Below are 17,986 nucleotides of genomic sequence, written 5' to 3' on the forward strand. Positions count from 1 at the left end.
GTGCCACCATGTTATGGTGACTATTTCCCAAGTGCTCCATAACTTGAATGTTTGAAAAAGAGCTCTACATCATTAGTTATTACCACAACCAGATTTATAATAAGGCAGAGTAGGCATTTGCCTACAGGCACCTTTCATAGTGGGGCACCTGTTTCTGCCTATTATAAATACCGATTCCCTCCCCGTAACGGCGACCTTAACTAAGATGGCGGCCGGCAATGAAATAACATCACTGTGCATACATGGCGGCCATCTTTGTTAAGGTCTCCGTGAATATTACGCATGCGTGACATCAGGCTTTCCCCACACATGTGCAATGCTTGCAGCGGCCTTAACTAGGCACAGTGATGTTATTTCACTGACGGCAGCCAACTTAGTTAAGGAAGCCGGCAAACAGATGGAGAGTAGGCGGGACGCTTCAGGGATCTGGGCTGTAAATCTGACCCTGGTTATTACCAGATCCAGACAGGAATCCATTCTGGTTGGTGCCTCTACCTGCTGTGTCGTGAAACTATAATTTATTAAAACGTATCCCATATGTGTTGTTTTCTCCATCTGTGATAAAAGTTAATCTTCCTCATCAATATAATCATTTGGTGATGCTAAGCTTTAATTCAGGTTTAACATGTAAACATACCACTTCCCCTTTCCTGTTTCCACTACCCCACCTAAATAGCATATAATCATTTAAATCAACTGTCCAGCCATGTGTTTTACCTCATCATGTTTCTGTAATACCAACTGTGTCATACTCAAGCTTCTTGCATTTAAAGGGACAGTCAATAACAGAATTTTTGCTGTTTAAAAAGATAGATAATCCCTTTATTACCCATTCCCCAGTTTTGCATAACCAACACAATTATAATAATACACATTTTACCTCTGTAATTACCTTGTATCTATGCTTCTGCAAACTGCCCCCTTATTTCAGTTCTTTTGACAGACTTAAATTTTAACCAATCAGTGCTGACTCCTAGGTAACTTCATGTGCGTGAGCTCAATGTTATCTATATGACACACATGAACTAATGCCCTCTAGTGGTGAAAAACTGTCAAAATGCATTTGGATTAGAGGCGGCCTTCAAGGTCTAAGAAATTAGCATATGAGCCTACCTAGGTTTAGCTTTTAACTAAGAATACAAAGGGAACAGAGCAAAATTGGTGATAACCTGTCCTATTTGAATCATGAAAGTTTATTTTGAACTTGACTGTCCCTTTAACTAGAGGGAGGTGGGAAATAAACTCAATACTATGCTTATAAAATATATTTAAAGTTTAATGAGTCTTTAAGTAAACCTATAATAAACAAAGATGTTCTTGAATATTGTTATTCCTGCACAATCGATTCAGTTAAAATTTGCACCCAAACTAAGCTAATATTGTGTTAAAATTAATTTTATAATACCAAATAGAAGTACTTCCAAATATAATGTAAAAACTCTTATTTAGGATGTTGAAGTCCCATATTAAATCAAGTAACCTTACATTCAAATAGCCTCAGTAAAAAAAAAAACAATCATTGTACTGTCATCTAGTGGTAACAAAATCACATTACGTTAAATAATTTGAAATAATGACTTGAAAGTAAACGCAATCGTTAGAGTGCAATCGCGGCTTAATGTGACTGAAAACCTCACGTAAAGGGCAGTGAGTTAAAAAAGTTACACCAAACATAACATAAATACACTAAAATAAACTGTTACATACATATCAGAGGCGTTTTATGGCACGGGCCTAGGGCGGCAAATTTGAGGGAGTGGCACTTTTTGGAGGCACTCAAGAATTGGCCTTTTATTGTTGTCTGACTACAGGGGCAACATTCAACATCATAGCGGCGGCCACGCAACAAGCAGTGAATGCTGCTTAGAGCAGATGGAAAAAACTGACCATACTAATGCATGAGGCTACGGAAGTAAAGATTGCTAAAACGCCGCCCCAGGCCCTTTCGAGCAACAGCAAACAACTGACACTGATGGGCTTGTGAGAGAGGGAATAGAATCCAGACACTGCAGTGCGGTGCACGCCTCAACGGCATACATATTTATTCCTGACAATTTAAATGGAATAATGATGATTGTCCTTCCTTGTACCATTTAAATTGTCAGTAATAAATATTTATTGTTTTTGGAGCCTTTTTGAATTGTTTTTCTTTTTGTATTTGCCTTTCAGGCTTGCTCAGCCATAGTATTCACTACTGCCTATTCCACTCTTGAAAAATGTCGAAAAGAAGTAAAAAATTATTATTTAACATCAAAAGGTCATAATGTGAATAAAAACCCGAAATCCAACTTTAAAGATGCCATAGTATTCGCTACTGCCTATTCCAGGCAATATGATGAGGTGGTCAAAATACTAAAAAAACATTTGCATATCCTGTCAGGTGATGAGGTTTTAAAACCATTTATTAATAATATTAGGTTTGTGCCTAAAAAATCCATGACCTTAGGACAAAAATTGTCACCAAGTTTAGTAACTAGAAGCAATATTCATAAACATAATTGGCTATACAAAACTGGCAATTTCATATGTGGAAAACGTAACTGCCATATGTGTGCACATATACAGGAGGGTAGTCAGTTCTCTAGTAGCAGCACAGGGGAGGTTTATAATACACACTTTTATGCAAACTGTGGCACCACTTTTGTGGTTTACTTGCTTACCTGTAACTTATGTCAGTTGCAATATACAGGTCAAACCTCCAGGGAGATCCGCAAAAGGTTTAATGAACATACTAGGGATATCAAGAATTACAATAAGAGTTCAGCAGTTGCCAATCATTTCAATGGATATCACTTTACTAATATAGCAAATATGAACATAAAAATAATTGATGTTGCCACTATTCCCATCAGAGGAGGAAACAAATTCAAAATGTTGGAAAAGAAAGAGTTGTTTTGGATGCTAAAGTTGCATACTCGTTCTCCATCTGGTATGAATCGTGATTGTGACATCAATTATTTTATTGACATCTAATAGTTTTTGTATCAATGTTTATTTTTGTCTGTTTTTTCATTATTTTTAGAATATTTTTTGTATGTTATTTATTTTGACCCTCTTTCATATATTACCATACATATAGGTGGTATTAATTTATTTATGTATATTTTTTTATGGTGCAAACTTATCCATGTTAGACATTTATTAACACTCTTATTATGTTTCACTGCAACATATATTGTAATGTTTATTTAGGTTAGGTTCTTTTTGTTTTTAACTTACATCAGTGGGTATTTAGTATAGGTGGTTTAATTAAGGTCTATATAAGAAGCAGCTGTTGGCTTAAAATGAGTATACTGATTAACCAATCATGAGCTGGCTTCCCCTTTTTTAAAGTATCTACCTTCCACATCCCATATGTCTATGAATAAGCATCATGGGAAGACGTGAAACTAGTCAGACATCAGTGTCAGTTTGTCTACCTGCCTTGTTCACCTTTTTTGTTGTGCACTCAGCGTATGTAGCTGCCTTTTGTATTTAATCTTTTTCATTAAAAATCTTTTTATCTGACTTCCTGTGTGCAGAGCCTGCCTTTCTCCCTTTGCACTTATCACTTAGTGGCTTGGTTTCGCCACAGCTACGGCTCTCCGCTTCTTTTGAGGAACTGACCTTTACCTACCGGATTCACTTCCAGTTTAGCACTGTGAGATTCGGAAGTTGCTAGGATTGTCACCCCTTTGTTTGTATCGACGATTGTCCTTCCTTGTACCATTTAAATTGTCAGTAATACATTATTGTTTTTGGAGCCTTTTTGAATGCAGTTGTTTTTCTTTTTGTATTTGCCTTTCAGGCTTGCTCAGCCGTTACGGCGTGCACCGCACTGGAGTGTCTGGATTCTATTTCCTCTCTCACAAGCCCATCAGTGTCAGTTATTTGCTGTTGTAGCAATCTTTGCTTCCTTAGCTTCATGCATTAGTGTGGACAGTTTTTCCGTCTGCTTTTGGAGCCTTTTTCAGTGCAGCAGTTTTTTTATTTTTGTAAGTGCAGGACAGCGCTTGAGTTGGCATATAGAGCAGTCAGGTTGGTGAGTAGTCACTTTATTGATCAGACCACACACATTGTTAGGAAACTTTATTTCCATACAGCCCAACCAGCAACCTTCTAATGGGAGCTGTCACTGCAGTGTGAGCCAATGCAGGAATTCCTGTAAATTGCAAGTTACTTTCTACAGAAAATAGTTAGTCAGTCTCTCTCTCTCTGTAAAATATGTATCCATACCTATATAGGAATAGATATATAGATATCTGTTTATACAGATCTATATAGAAATATGTATTTACAATAAAAATAACATGGAGGAATTATCATAAAAAAAGAGGCAGTCACTGCGAGTGGCGCGTTGTCTCCTATAGAAATTAATAAGGACACTTCGCCCCGTAGAGTCAGCAGTGGGGGCACTTAAAAAATTAAATCCTGCTGCCAATATAATTCAGATTAGGTTGCTTTCTGCATAGAGCATCTTAAAAGCACCTATATTTTTGTATGCATGTCTTTTTCTATTAGGGGTATAAGTATTTTGAGTGTTCTGAGAAAAGCGTGCCACCTTTTAGATTGAGAGAAAAAAACTGTGAGATCTGCAGTGCAAAGAAAGATGCCATTTACTGAAGTATCATACATTTTCTCTAGAGCACTGGTTTTCAAACCTGACCTCAGGTTTCCCTAAAAGGCCAGATTTTCAGGATTTACATTGGGTGAGAGCAGGTAAAATAACCATGTGCATACACATTTGAACCTATTTATTGTGTATACATACTTCATATATTTCACCTTGTACTTTGGTCTTGCGCTCCCTATATAAAAAGCTTACACCTACACTTATTGTAGGGGTATTCTACTTTGTTTAGACATATATATATATACATACAGTATATTATATATATATAATTAGCAATAAAAAAAATATATAATTAGCAATACAAATGTTGTTTTTTCTATCTGAAGAACATAGAAATGTAAATATGTGTAATACAATTTGTGTTTCACGATTTAGGTTTAACACGGTGTCAGGTTTGCGCACATGAAAACTTGCATATCTTAAGGCGCGTTGTTAAAATATTACATATAAAATATAAAAAAAAATAATTATTAAATATTATAGATACTGTAAAAAAAATCTAAATAATCCATAATATATATTACAGTATATATAATATTTAGTATTATTAATATTTTATATGCGCTAACACGGCCCCGTGTTAGAGCTAAATTGCAAAACGAAAATTGCATTATGCATGTTTTACATTTCTATGTTCTTCACATAGAATCTTTTATCATTTTTAATATTTAATAAATATATATATATATATATATGTGATAATGCTAATGTAAAATATGTATACATACCTATATAGGAATAGATATACAGATATCTGTTTATACAGATCTATATAGAAATTTGTATTTACAATAAAAATAACATGGAGGAATTATCGTAAAAAAGAGGCAGTCCCTGCAAGTGGTGAGATGTCTCCTATTGAAATTAATAAGGACACTTCGCCCCGTAGAGCGAAGTCAGCAGTGGAGGCACTTAAAAAATTAAATCCTGCTGCCAATATAATTCACATTAGGCATCTTAAAAGCACCTATATTTTTGTATGCATGTCTGTTTCTATTAGGGGTATAAGTATTTTGAGTGTTCTTAGAAAAGCGCGCCACCTTTTAGATTGCGAGAAAAAACTTTGAGATCTGCAGTGCAAAGAAAGATGCCATTTACTGAAGTATCATACATTTTCTCTAGAGCACTGGTTTTCAAACCTGACCTCAGGTCTCCCTAAAAGGACAGATTTTCAGGATTACATTGGGTGAGAGCAGGTAAAATAACCATGGTTACTAACCAGTTGAGTATATCACCTTTGCTATAGTTCCTCAAAATCTGGTCACCTGTTAGGCATGAGGACAGGTTTGAAAACCTGTGGTCTAGCTGAGTAGTGGTCAGCAACCTTGGGCCCCCAGATGTTTTGGAACTACATTTCTCATGATGCTTACACAGCCTAAAGAGTGTCTCAGCATCATGGGAAATGTAGTTACGAAACTTCTGGGGGCCCAAGGTTGCTGACCCCTGGTCTAGTGGATTGTTGACTAGTAGCCATTTAGGCATGGAAAGGGAAATGAAAATGTATGCTTTGAAACAAAATGAGTATATTTATTTTTGTTCCTTAAAGGGACACTCAAGTAAAAATTAAACTTTTATTATTCAGATAGAGCAGCAATTTTAAACAACCTTCCAATTTATTTCCATTAACAAAATGTGCACAGTCTTTTTATACTTAAACTTTTTGAGTCACCAGCTCCTACTAAGCATGTGCAAGAATTCACAGAATATATAGTACATATATGCACTTGTGATTGGCTGATGGCTGTCACATGGTATGTGTATGCATTTGTTATTAGCTGATGGCTGTCACATAGTACAGGAGGAGTGGAAATAGACATAACTTTTAAAATTGTCAGAAAAAAATCTACTACTCATTTGAAGTTTAGATTAAGGGACCGAATTATCATTGTGCGAGCGGACTTGATCCGATATTGCGGATCATGTCCCCTGCACATCGATAAATGCCGACAGCATGTGGTCTTGGCATTTATCATTGCACCAACAGTTCTTGTGAACTGCTGGTACAATGCCGTCCCCTGCAGATTCGCGGCCAATAGGCCACTAGCAGGGGGTGTCAATCAACCCATTGTATTTGATCGGGTTGATTTCTGGCAATGTCTGTCCGCCGCCTCAGAGCAGGCGAACAGGTTATGGAGCAGCGGTCTTTAGAAACACTGGGCATCAAGCTCCATACCGAGCTTGATAAATATGCCCCAAAGTGCTAATGCATTGTCTTGTTATCTTGCATTTGTTGATTATGTAAATCTACTGTATTGACTGGTCCTTTAACTTTATTTAAAGTGCTTACAAAATACAACAGGCAATCCAACATTAGGTAATAAGAAATCATATGCTAACATTTCGAAAATAAACTACATTTACATTTCGTGTAAAGAACCAGAAAAATTAAATATTGTTAAAATATGGCTATATATGTGAAAATGAAGTTCATGTGGTGTGTCTCAGTAAGAAGATATTTCTGGTAACATTTCTTATCGGGTCCATAGAAAGTAATGAAGCTATCTGGGAAACTGAAGCCTTCAGTTTTTCAGTTTTATTTTAAATAGAAGAAATAGAAAGTACAATGTAATTTATAAAAGATACAGATAAATATACAAAAGTCTAAAGTAATAGAAAATACAAAATACACAGTTTAAATGCAGCTGAACTGTCATATTATGCAGTGCAATATTGCACTGGTTTTGTCTCTCCTTTATTTTCTAAAATTATCTCACCTGAGGGGAGAACTTTAGATCATCAGGCCCTAAAAGAGATAATGGGCTAGATTTACAATCCCTGGATGCGCACAGCAAAATTTAACATTGCACAAAAAAAATATTTTGCATTGCCGTCCCCTGCTCTCTCTCAACCAATGGCGCTAGAGCAGGGCATGTCATGCTTCTTAAATATGTAGCAGCTGACTCACTTATGCAATCCTGCTCTACATAGCCCAAAAAGCTAAGAATCCAGCTTAACACATTTACCCCATCTCCCCAAGGATTATTTACTAGAAAAATTAGGAAGGAGAAGCTCTAAACAGGGAATGAAGAGTGCAAAGTATCTTCACCTAAGGGATGGTGTCCATCCAGTGTGCAGCCTCGTTCTATCTTTACATACCTACCCATTACCTTGATGTACAGTCCTTAAATAAAGCCTCTTAGTAAGCCGATAGTAGATTCTGGACATAGTGAAACAATGTTTACCTATTCAGTTTATGCAACCATTTAAATTAGAATATAAAGTTCTTGCTGACCACTGGTGTCGCTAAGGGGGGGCAAGGGGGGCACTGGCCCACCTGCATTATTGCTGGCCACCCCTCCGCCCCCAACCGCAAACTCCCTACACAGTGCAGGGGAAGGAAGTGAGAGGCACAAAGTGAATAATAGCTTAGCTTGAATAATATTAAGTATAGGGAAATTTTTTGTATTTTGCTATTAAAAAGTGTAAGAGGGTATTAGAGGATAAATTGCTCTCAAAGTCACTAAAGGGACATAAAAACCCCAAAATTTTTCTTTCATGATTCAGATAGATCATACAATTTTAAACAACTTTCCAATTTACTTCTATTATCCAATTTGCTTCATTCTCTTGATATTCTTTGTTGAAAAAGTAGCAATGCTCTACGCAGAGCTAGCTGAACACATCTGGCGAGCCAATGACAAGAGGCATATGTCTGCAGCCACCAATCAGCAGCTAGCTCGCACTAGTGCCCAGCTGCTCCTGAGCCTATCTAGGTATGCTTTTCAGCTAAGGCTACCAAGAGAAGTAATCAAATTAGATAAAAGTAGAAGAAGGGGCGGAATTATCATTGTGCGAGCGGACATGATCCGATATTGCGAATCATGTCCGCTGCACATCGAAAAATGCCGACAGCATACGCTCTCAGCATTTATCATTGCACCAGCAGTTCTTGTTAGAAAGTTGTTTAAAACTGCATGCTCTATCCAAATCATTAAAGTTTAAAGGGATATGAAACCCATTTTATTATTTCATGATACAGACAGAGCATGTAATTTTAAGCAATTTTCTAATTTACTCTTATTATCAATTTTTCTTCGTTCTCTTGCGCTCTTTATTTCAAAAGCAGAAATGTAAGCTTTGGAGCCTATTTTTGTTTCTGCACCTGAGTAGCACTTGCTGATTGGTGGCTAAATGTAGTTACCAATCAGCAAGCACTACCCAGGTTCTGAACCAAAAATGGGCTGGCTCCTAAGCTTACATCCCTGCCTTTTCAAATAAAGATACTAATAGAACGAAGAAAATTTGATAATAGGAGTAAATTAGAACGTTTCTTAAAATTGCCTGCTCTATCTGAATCATGAAAGAAAAAAATGGGTTTCATATCCCTTTAATTATGACTATTGTTCATTTAAAGCAAATAGTGTTGCAAACAAAATACAGAGTAAAATATAATACGATATGCGCGATTTATTTTCAGCTAAAAACAGAATTTTTTTATGTGACACATCTTGATTTTTTCATTTAAATTTATGTTAAAAATATTTATATCTTAAAAAGTCAATACTACGTTTGCACATCTTTTTCAGATATTGATGAATGTGATTTGAATACACACACGTGCATTAAAGGAGAGCGATGTGTTAATACAGTTGGATCATTTATATGCATTCAAGAAGTAATCTGCGAAAATGGCTATGCTCTTGTAGATGGTGTTTGTCAAGGTATGTACAGGGTTTTGTAATATATATGTGTGTGTGTTATAAGTGTTGTTCCCCTTTCAGTAAATGGATATAACATTTAGAATCAATATTAATGCTGCATGATCAAGTAATGAACATGAACAAATTTAAATGTATAATCAGGATTTAGTATTTACGTTTCATTTTAAGTAATAAAAACTAATACTTATAAGCCCATTCTAGTGGAAAAATGATATGCTCTTATTCTTTAGATTTTGTAATTTTAATACTAGCAACTCTGCAATGCTATGTGTTTAACTTTGCAAAGGAGTTAAACGCATAGTACCACTCAGGAGTTGCAAAACACTGCTAGTCCTGAGTGAAAATGGCCAGTCACCCAAACAGCAACCATAGTCTTACAGCTAGTGCCTGTCTGCTCGAGAACAGCAGTGCTCTGCAACTTCTGAGTGGTAGTTTAACCATGTGTTTAGTCCTTTTGCAGGAGTTAAACACATAGAATTGTAGAGTAACACATTAGAGCATGCAATTGTCTCACTACAATGAGAAACAAGCTATTCACAAAAATGTGCCTACCTGGATAACTAGGCAATAAAGTATGACTTAGGAAAACTGTTTATTCTTGTTATTCTGGTGATTATTATACAAACTCATATCCCACCTCTTGGATGTCTCCTATTCAATTAAAATATCCAAAAAAAAGTATTTTTGAGCGAAAAACTGAGGGGAGAAGAGATGTGTTATGACGCTGCTTTAGCATCACTAACTTAGAACCTATAAGATAAGCGATTCCAGTTCACACCCTTAGCATGTCCTATCAGTAGACGATTACGAAGGGTGGGAGGGGCCGTAAGGTGTCCCGCACTTGGATTGGCTCATTACGGTTAGTTGGATGTTTAAAAGGCTGTAATACAAAATGTATTTTTTCAAAGTATTTTCTCGTTGTGATACACCTGGCACCTGAATCCAGGGGGGGTGTTAGACGATTTCATTCATTTATGGTGGTGGGATGTGATAGCAGGTACTCCTGCGGTTTTAAATGTGTGAATATTATTAAAGGTTAAGTTTCAGCCTGAATACACTATTACGGTTGAGAGTGAGTGCTATAAGCCCCTATCTTTTGTTCTCTCCTGTCTGTGGGAGGGCTATGGTGTTTATTACAGTCGGGTAGCACCAGACTCTATAGGTCCATTTCCTCAGTAATATACTTGTCATAGTGCAAGTTATTATTTCTTGTATTAAATTCAGTAAGTATCACATATATATATATATATATATATATATATATATATATATATATACATACACACACAGTATATACACACACACACAGTATAGAAACTCTGCAATGTACTTTCATTATTTATTTTGTCCCCTTTTCTTATAATTTGATTCTGAAATTGTGAGCTTTTCAGTTCCTGTTAGAAATGGAAGTACAGAACAGTTATATTCCACACAGTCATTGGCTGCACACTCTAGTGACCTATTTATAACTGTCCCTAATTGGCAACAGCAGAGAAAGTAGACTCAGTCCGACACAGATCGATTCTTACGTCACTCCAGATGTTCCGCACACAAGTGCGGCACAATCTGACTACTTTTGCTAGTTATCAAAAAACTAGCAGGTACGCTCGGCACTTTTACGGCCCAGCGTACCTGGTTTTCAATCCGCCGCCCTGGAGGTGGCGGATCCCATAGGAATCAATGGGAGTCTGACCATAGCGAAAGTACAAGTTCGCTGCTGCCTGACATCCCATTGATTTCTATGGGAAGTGTCTACACCTAACACCCTAACATGTACCCCAAGTCTAAACACCCCTAATATGTACCCCCTACACCGCCGCAACTAAATAAAGTTATTGCCCCCTAAACCGCCGCTCCCGGAGCCCACCGCCGCTATAATAAATATGTTAACCCCTAAACCGCCGCTCCCAGAGCCCACCGCCACTATAATAAATATGTTAACCCCTAACCTGCCGCTCCCGGAGCCCACCGCAAGCTACTCTATACATATTAACCTCTATACCGCCGCTCCCTGACCCCGCCGCAACTATAATAAATGTATTAACCCCTAAACCGCCGCTCCCGGACCCTGCCGCAACCTATATTAAATTTATTAACCCCTAATCTGCCCCCCCTACACCGTCGCCACCTATAATACATTTATTAACCCCTATCCTGCCCCCCACTACACCGCCGCCACTGTAATAAATTTATTAACCCCTAAACCTAAGTCTAACACTAACCCTAACACCCCCTAACTTAAATATTAATTAAATAAATCTAAATAATATTTCTATTATGAACTAAATTAATCCTATTTAAAACTAAATACTTACCTTTAAAATAAACCCTAATATAGCTACAATATAAATAATAATTATATTGTAGCTATCTTAAGATTTATTTTTATTTTACAGGCAAATTTCAATTTATTTTAACTAGGTACAATAGCTATTAAATAGTTATTAACTATTTAATAGCTTACCTAGCTAAAATAAAGAGAAATTAACCTGTAAAATAAAAACTAAACTAAGTTACAATTACACCTAACACTACACTATACTTTAATAAATTATTCCTATTTAAAACTAAATACTTACCTGTAAAATAAACCCTAAGATAGCTACAATGTAATTAATAATTACATTGTAGCTATCTTAGGATTTATATTTATTTTACAGGTAACTTTGTATTTATTTTAGCTAGTTAGAATAGTTATTAAATAGTTATTAACTATTTAATAACTACCTAGCTAAAAGAAATACAAAATTACCTGTAAAATAAATCCTAACCTAAGTTACAATTAAACCTAACACTACACTATCATTAAATTAATTAAATAAATTAACTACAAATAACTACAATTAAATACAATTACATAAACTAACTAAAGTACAAAAAATAAAAAAGCTAAGTTACAAAAAATAAAAAAAAATAAGTTACAAACATTTTAAAAATATTACAACAATTTTAAGCTACTTACACCTAATCTAAGCCCCCTAATAAAATAACAAACCCCCCAAAATAAAAAAATGCCCTACCCTATTCTAAATTAAAAAAGTTCAAAGCTCTTTTACCTTACCAGCCCTTAAAAGGGCCTTTTGTGGGGCATGCCCCAAAGAATTCAGCTCTTTTGCCTGTAAAAGAAAAATACAACCCCCCCAACATTAAAACCCACCACCCACATACCCCTAATCTAACCCAAACCCCCTTTAAAATAACCTAACACTAATCCCCTGAAGATCATCCTACCTTGAGTCGTCTTCACTCAGCCGAGCAGCGATAGAACCGAAGAGGAGACCCGGAGCGGCAGAAGTTATCCTCCAAGGGGCGCTGAAGAAATCTTCCATCCGATGAAGTGATCGTCCAGTCGGCGCTGAAGAAGTCTTCCATCTGGGCGATGTCATCTTCCAAGAGGCGCTGAAGAAGTCTTCTATCCGGGCGATGTCATCTTCCAAGCGGGGTCTTCAATCTTCATCCCGCCGACGCGGAACATCCTTCTTTACCGACGGACTACCGATGAAGGCTCCTTTAAGGGACGTCATCCAAGATGGCGTCCCTTCAATTCCGATTGGCTGATAGGATTCTATCAGCCAATCGGAATTAAGGTAGAAAAAATCTGATTGGCTGATTGAATCAGCCAATCAGATTGAGCTCGCATTCTATTGGCTGATCGAAACAGCCAATAGAATGCAAGCTCAATCTGATTGGCTGATTGGATCAGCCAATCGGATTGAACTTGAATCTGATTGGCTGATTCAATCAGCCAATCAGATTTTTCCTACCTTAATTCCGATTGGCTGATAGAATCCTATCAGCCAATCAGAATTGAAGAGACGCCATCTTGGATGACGTCCCTTAAAGGAGCCTTCAGTCCGTCGGTAAAGAAGGATGTTCCGCGTCGGCGGGATGAAGATTGAAGACCCCGCTTGGAAGATGACATCGCCCGGATAGAAGACTTCTTCAGCGCCTCTTGGAAGATGACATCGCCCGGATGGAAGACTTCTTCAGCGCCGACTGGAGGATCACTTCATCGAATGGAAGATTTCTTCAGTGCCCCTTGGAGGATAACTTCTGCCGCTCCGGGTCTCCTCTTCGGTTCCATCGCTGCTCGGCTGAGTGAAGACGACTCAAGGTAGGATGATCTTCAGGGGATTAGTGTTAGGTTATTTTAAGGGGGGTTTGGGTTAGATTAGGGGTATGTGGTGGTGGGTTTTAATGTTGGGGGGGTTGTATTTTTCTTTTACAGGCAAAAGAGCTGAATTCTTTGGGGCATGCCACACAAAAGGCCTTTTTAAGGGCTGGTAAGGTAAAAGAGCTTTGAACTTTTTTTAATTTAGAATAGGGTAGGGCATTTTTTTTATTTTGGGGGGGTTTGTTATTTTATTAGGGGGCTTAGATTAGGTGTAAGTAGCTTAAAATTGTTGTAATATTTTTAAAATGTTTGTAACTTATTTTTTTTATTTTTTGTAACTTAGCTTTTTTTATTTTTTGTACTTTAGTTAGTTTATGTAATTGTATTTAATTGTAGTTATTTGTAGTTAATTTATTTAATTAATTTAATGATAGTGTAGTGTTAGGTTTAATTGTAACTTAGGTTAGGATTTATTTTACAGGTAATTTTGTATTTCTTTTAGCTAGGAAGTTATTAAATAGTTAATAACTATTTAATAACTATTCTAACTAGCTAAAATAAATACAAAGTTACCTGTAAAATAAATATAAATCCTAAGATAGCTACAATGTAATTATTAATTACATTGTAGCTATCTTAGGGTTTATTTTACAGGTAAGTATTTAGTTTTAAATAGGAATAATTTATTTAAGTATAGTGTAGTGTTAGGTGTAATTGTAACTTAGGTTAGTTTTTATTTTACAGGTTAATTTCTCTTTATTTTAGCTAGGTAAGCTATTAAATAGTTAATAACTATTTAATAGCTATTGTACCTAGTTAAAATAAATTGAAAGTTACCTGTAAAATAAAAATAAATCCTAAGATAGCTACAATATAATTATTATTTATATTGTAGCTATATTAGGGTTTATTTTAAAGGTAAGTATTTAGTTTTAAATAGGATTAATTTAGTTCATAATAGAAATATTATTTAGATTTATTTAATTAATATTTAAGTTAGGGGGGTTTTAGGGTTAGTGTTAGACTTAGGTTTAGGGGTTAATCATTTTATTACAGTGGCGGCGGTGTAGTGGGGGGCAGGATAGGGGTTAATAAATGTATTATAGGTGGCGACGGTGTAGGGGGGGCAGATTAGGGGGTTAATAAATTTAATATAGGTTGCGGCGGGGTCAGGGAGCGGCGGTTTAGGGTTAAACTATTTATTTAGTTGCGGCGAGGTGCGGGATCAGCAGGATAGGGGTTAATAACTTTATTATAGAGGGCGATGGGATGGGGGGGCAGGATAGGGGTTACTAGGTATAATGTAGGTGTCCGGGAGCGGCGGTTTAGGGGTTAATACATTTATAAGAGTTGCGGCGGGGTCTAGGAGCGGCGGTTTAGGGGTTACTAACTTTATTGAGTTGCGGGGGGCTCTGGGGGCGCCGGTATAGGGGGTAGAACAGTGTAGTTTAGTGTGGGTGCTTAGTGACAGGCTAGCAAGAAAGCTGTAAAAAAGCCGAAGAGCAGCGAGATCGGATGAGTGATAACTATCACAATCCGATGCTCATCGCCCCGTACTTGGTGCGTGGCTTTTTGACAGCTTTTTTGATAACTTTGGCGAATTCTTGCAGGTCTGCGGCACCGATGTGAGGCTTAAACTTTACACTTATTTTGTCAATATTTAACCCCTTAATGTACGTCGATGGTCTTTCTATGGGTATTGTTTTGTCAATAGCATGAGACCAGGCTATTTTAGGAAGCCTGCGGGAAGGAGGGATTAACAGATTAGAAAACTTTTAAAAATGCATCTATGTTATTGTCAGACTAATCATTTCTTTGAATGCATCATTCTGTCTAGCATTTATTTAGTGTTTAATGTCCCTTTAAAATGTCGGGCCTATTATTGGTCCCAATCCAGCCTTGCCTTTAGGGCAAATCTTTTGGTTTCTAGAGTAAAACTAGAGAGTGCCCATCCTCACTAACAACCCTACTGACCCCACCCATTACAAAACCAACTTTGTTCAAAAGTCCCCAATCACTTCCCAGTCCCAGAAAGAATCCAGCAAATGTAGTGAGGTTTGAGATAGCAAGATGCCAAACAAATGTGTTTTTATCTCAGCATATGAGATACCCATTAAAATGTGTTATTTTATATGTAAAGAAGGAAAATTGCATTAGTGTCCCTTTAATGTATTAATAAAAGTAAAGTCTGTCTGATCATGTAAACCTAATCTCTCTCAACTGGAAATAATTTATGGTTCTTGTATACAGATATAAATGAATGTTCGTCTAATCCTGTTCCATGCAAGCAAGGTTTTCATTGTTTAAATACCCTGGGATCCTATGTATGCCAGAGAAATGAACTGAAATGTAACAAAGGATATCATGCAAATGAAAATGGAACAAAATGTATTGGTAAGAATGTTTATTATTTCTAGATGCATTGTAAAGGCTCAGTTAAAAAAATTAATGTTTGTAGTTGACTTTTTTTCATTTGCAGCCAAACTATATTCAATATGTAGCCAATTTTTTAAATTAGATTTATGTACAGTCATTTATTTCTCATTTTACTTTCACCTTTTCAATTAAAGCCTCAACTGTTTGCCTTTCTCAATAAGGTTACAGATGTAAAGCCAAAAGTTTGTTAAATTATGTCAAATAAATTAGCTTGAAACAGGAAATAAGTGTGTCCCTCCTTAGGTCAAGGGGTCACAATGTGGTCCTATTTATGCAAACATAAGATTACATTAAACATCTATTGTTTTGTTTTTTATTAAAATTGTGTTTTGTCCCACACCCCCTAGAGAAGCCACAGAAAAAAAGGCAAAATCAGTAACCTAAGTTTTAAAAATGCTGCAAATGTTCTAATCTGATCTGATTTGCAGCATTTGCAGGTTAAACGTGAATGTGAACGTGAGACAGGGAACGTGAGACAAGCAAACGTTTTTCAAACTAATGAATGAACAAAGTCTATTTTAGTTTATGATTATGGTTCAGTATGCATTTCTAGGTACTATAATTTTGTGTTTGACGCAAGGATATATCCTATGGAACTTTAATCTTAAAAAAAAATGATGGAGATAAAATGTAGAAATAAATTAGGGAGGAAAACATGGAAGAACTCCTGCTGTGTGTCTACGAGGGTGTGTAAAAATTGCCATGTTGCAAGACAGATTTTGGCATTTGTCTGAGTCAGAGCAATAGTATTTGGCTAAAGCAGACTGTTTTTAAAAAAAATTATTCTGGGTAAAGTCAGGTTATATGTAATTCCCCCATCTACACTATTTTGAACCCCTAGGTGTTTGATGCAGTGACTCAATGCACAGTGCTCTGACAAAATGCCTACGGACATTTGGCCGACGGACAGAATGCCAATTCATGTTCCGAGTTCGGCTGAGGGCAGATACGTTCCGGAGTGCTCTGTTCTAATTAGAGCCTCAGGCGCCGCAACCGCCTCTGGGAACCTAACCATGGGTCCCAGCCCGCACGTCTTGTAATTCTGTCTGTGAAATTATCTATCTATTGAATCTATCTATTTATATATCTAGCTATTGAATCCATCTATCAAATGTATCTATCTATTGCATCTATTTATCCATCTAATCTATCTATCAAATCTCATGGCCGGACTGTTATCCGACAGCCACTTGTGTGTTTGACTATTATCTGTCGGCCAAATGTCCGTCTGCCAAATGTCTGTCGGCCAAATGTCCGTCGGCTAAGAGTCCGACCACGCAATGCACTGTGAGAAGATTTATCATGTTACATCGGGCTTTACCCACAGCCACTTGGGTAATCAGGTTTACCCAGGTAATGCTAGGATTACCCAATTTCTTATTTTACCTGCAATATATATATATTATATATTTGATCTTTTCAAAAATTACAATGATCTGGAATAGTATGTGCATGTTCACAAGATTTATTTCAGCTGTGTGTTTTTTTTGGGGGGGGGGTTTTGTACTGTGCATGAGCGGGTAACACCAAAAAGTTGCCAGCAGAAGCTTGTACCGTGTATTACGCTGGAGTTTACAAGGCACCACTGGCTCTCTAAGGAGACACACTGTTTAATAAGCTAGTGCATTGGGCATATCTAGATATGCTGAACATGCCTGAGCATGAGAAAAGCTCCTTCTGAAACAGTGATAGCAAAAATGTTTTGTAAAAGGGTATTGCAAAAAATGTCTTTATTCAAAATTGAAATATATTGATGAGCATTTCAGTTTTGACTAGAATGTTCCTTTGCAGTGAAGGAAAAAAATATTTGATCCCCTACTGATTTTGTACGTTTGCCCACTGACAAATAAATTATCAGTCTATAATTTTAATGGTAGGTTTATTTGAACAGTCAGAGACAAAATAACAACAAAAATTCCAGAAAAACGCATTTCAAAAAAGTTATAAATTGATTGGCATTTTAATGAGAGAAATAAGTATTTGACCCCTTTGCAAAACATGACTTGGCACTTGGTGGCAGAACCCTTGTTGGCAATCAGAGAGGTCAGACGTTTCTTGTAGTTGGCCACCAGGTCTGCACACATATCAGGAGGGATTTTGTCCCACTCCTCTTTGCAGATCTTCTCCAAGTCATTAAGGTTTCAAGGCGAACGTTTGGCAACT

At 36.7% G+C, this 17,986-nt stretch overlaps 1 protein-coding gene across 1 annotated transcript in view; it reads left to right on the plus strand.

Moving 5' to 3' along the window:
* LOC128666417 (fibulin-2) overlaps positions 1-17,986 on the plus strand; it is a 282,635-nt gene that overhangs the window by 204,529 nt on the left and 60,120 nt on the right. The window contains exons 6-7 of the mRNA XM_053721016.1: positions 9,139-9,273; positions 15,638-15,781. Coding sequence (XP_053576991.1) covers positions 9,139-9,273; positions 15,638-15,781 — 279 coding nt within the window. The remainder of the gene's footprint in view (positions 1-9,138; positions 9,274-15,637; positions 15,782-17,986) is intronic.

Source organism: Bombina bombina, chromosome 7, assembly GCF_027579735.1.
Source record: "Bombina bombina isolate aBomBom1 chromosome 7, aBomBom1.pri, whole genome shotgun sequence".
Taxonomy (NCBI): domain Eukaryota; kingdom Metazoa; phylum Chordata; class Amphibia; order Anura; family Bombinatoridae; genus Bombina; species Bombina bombina.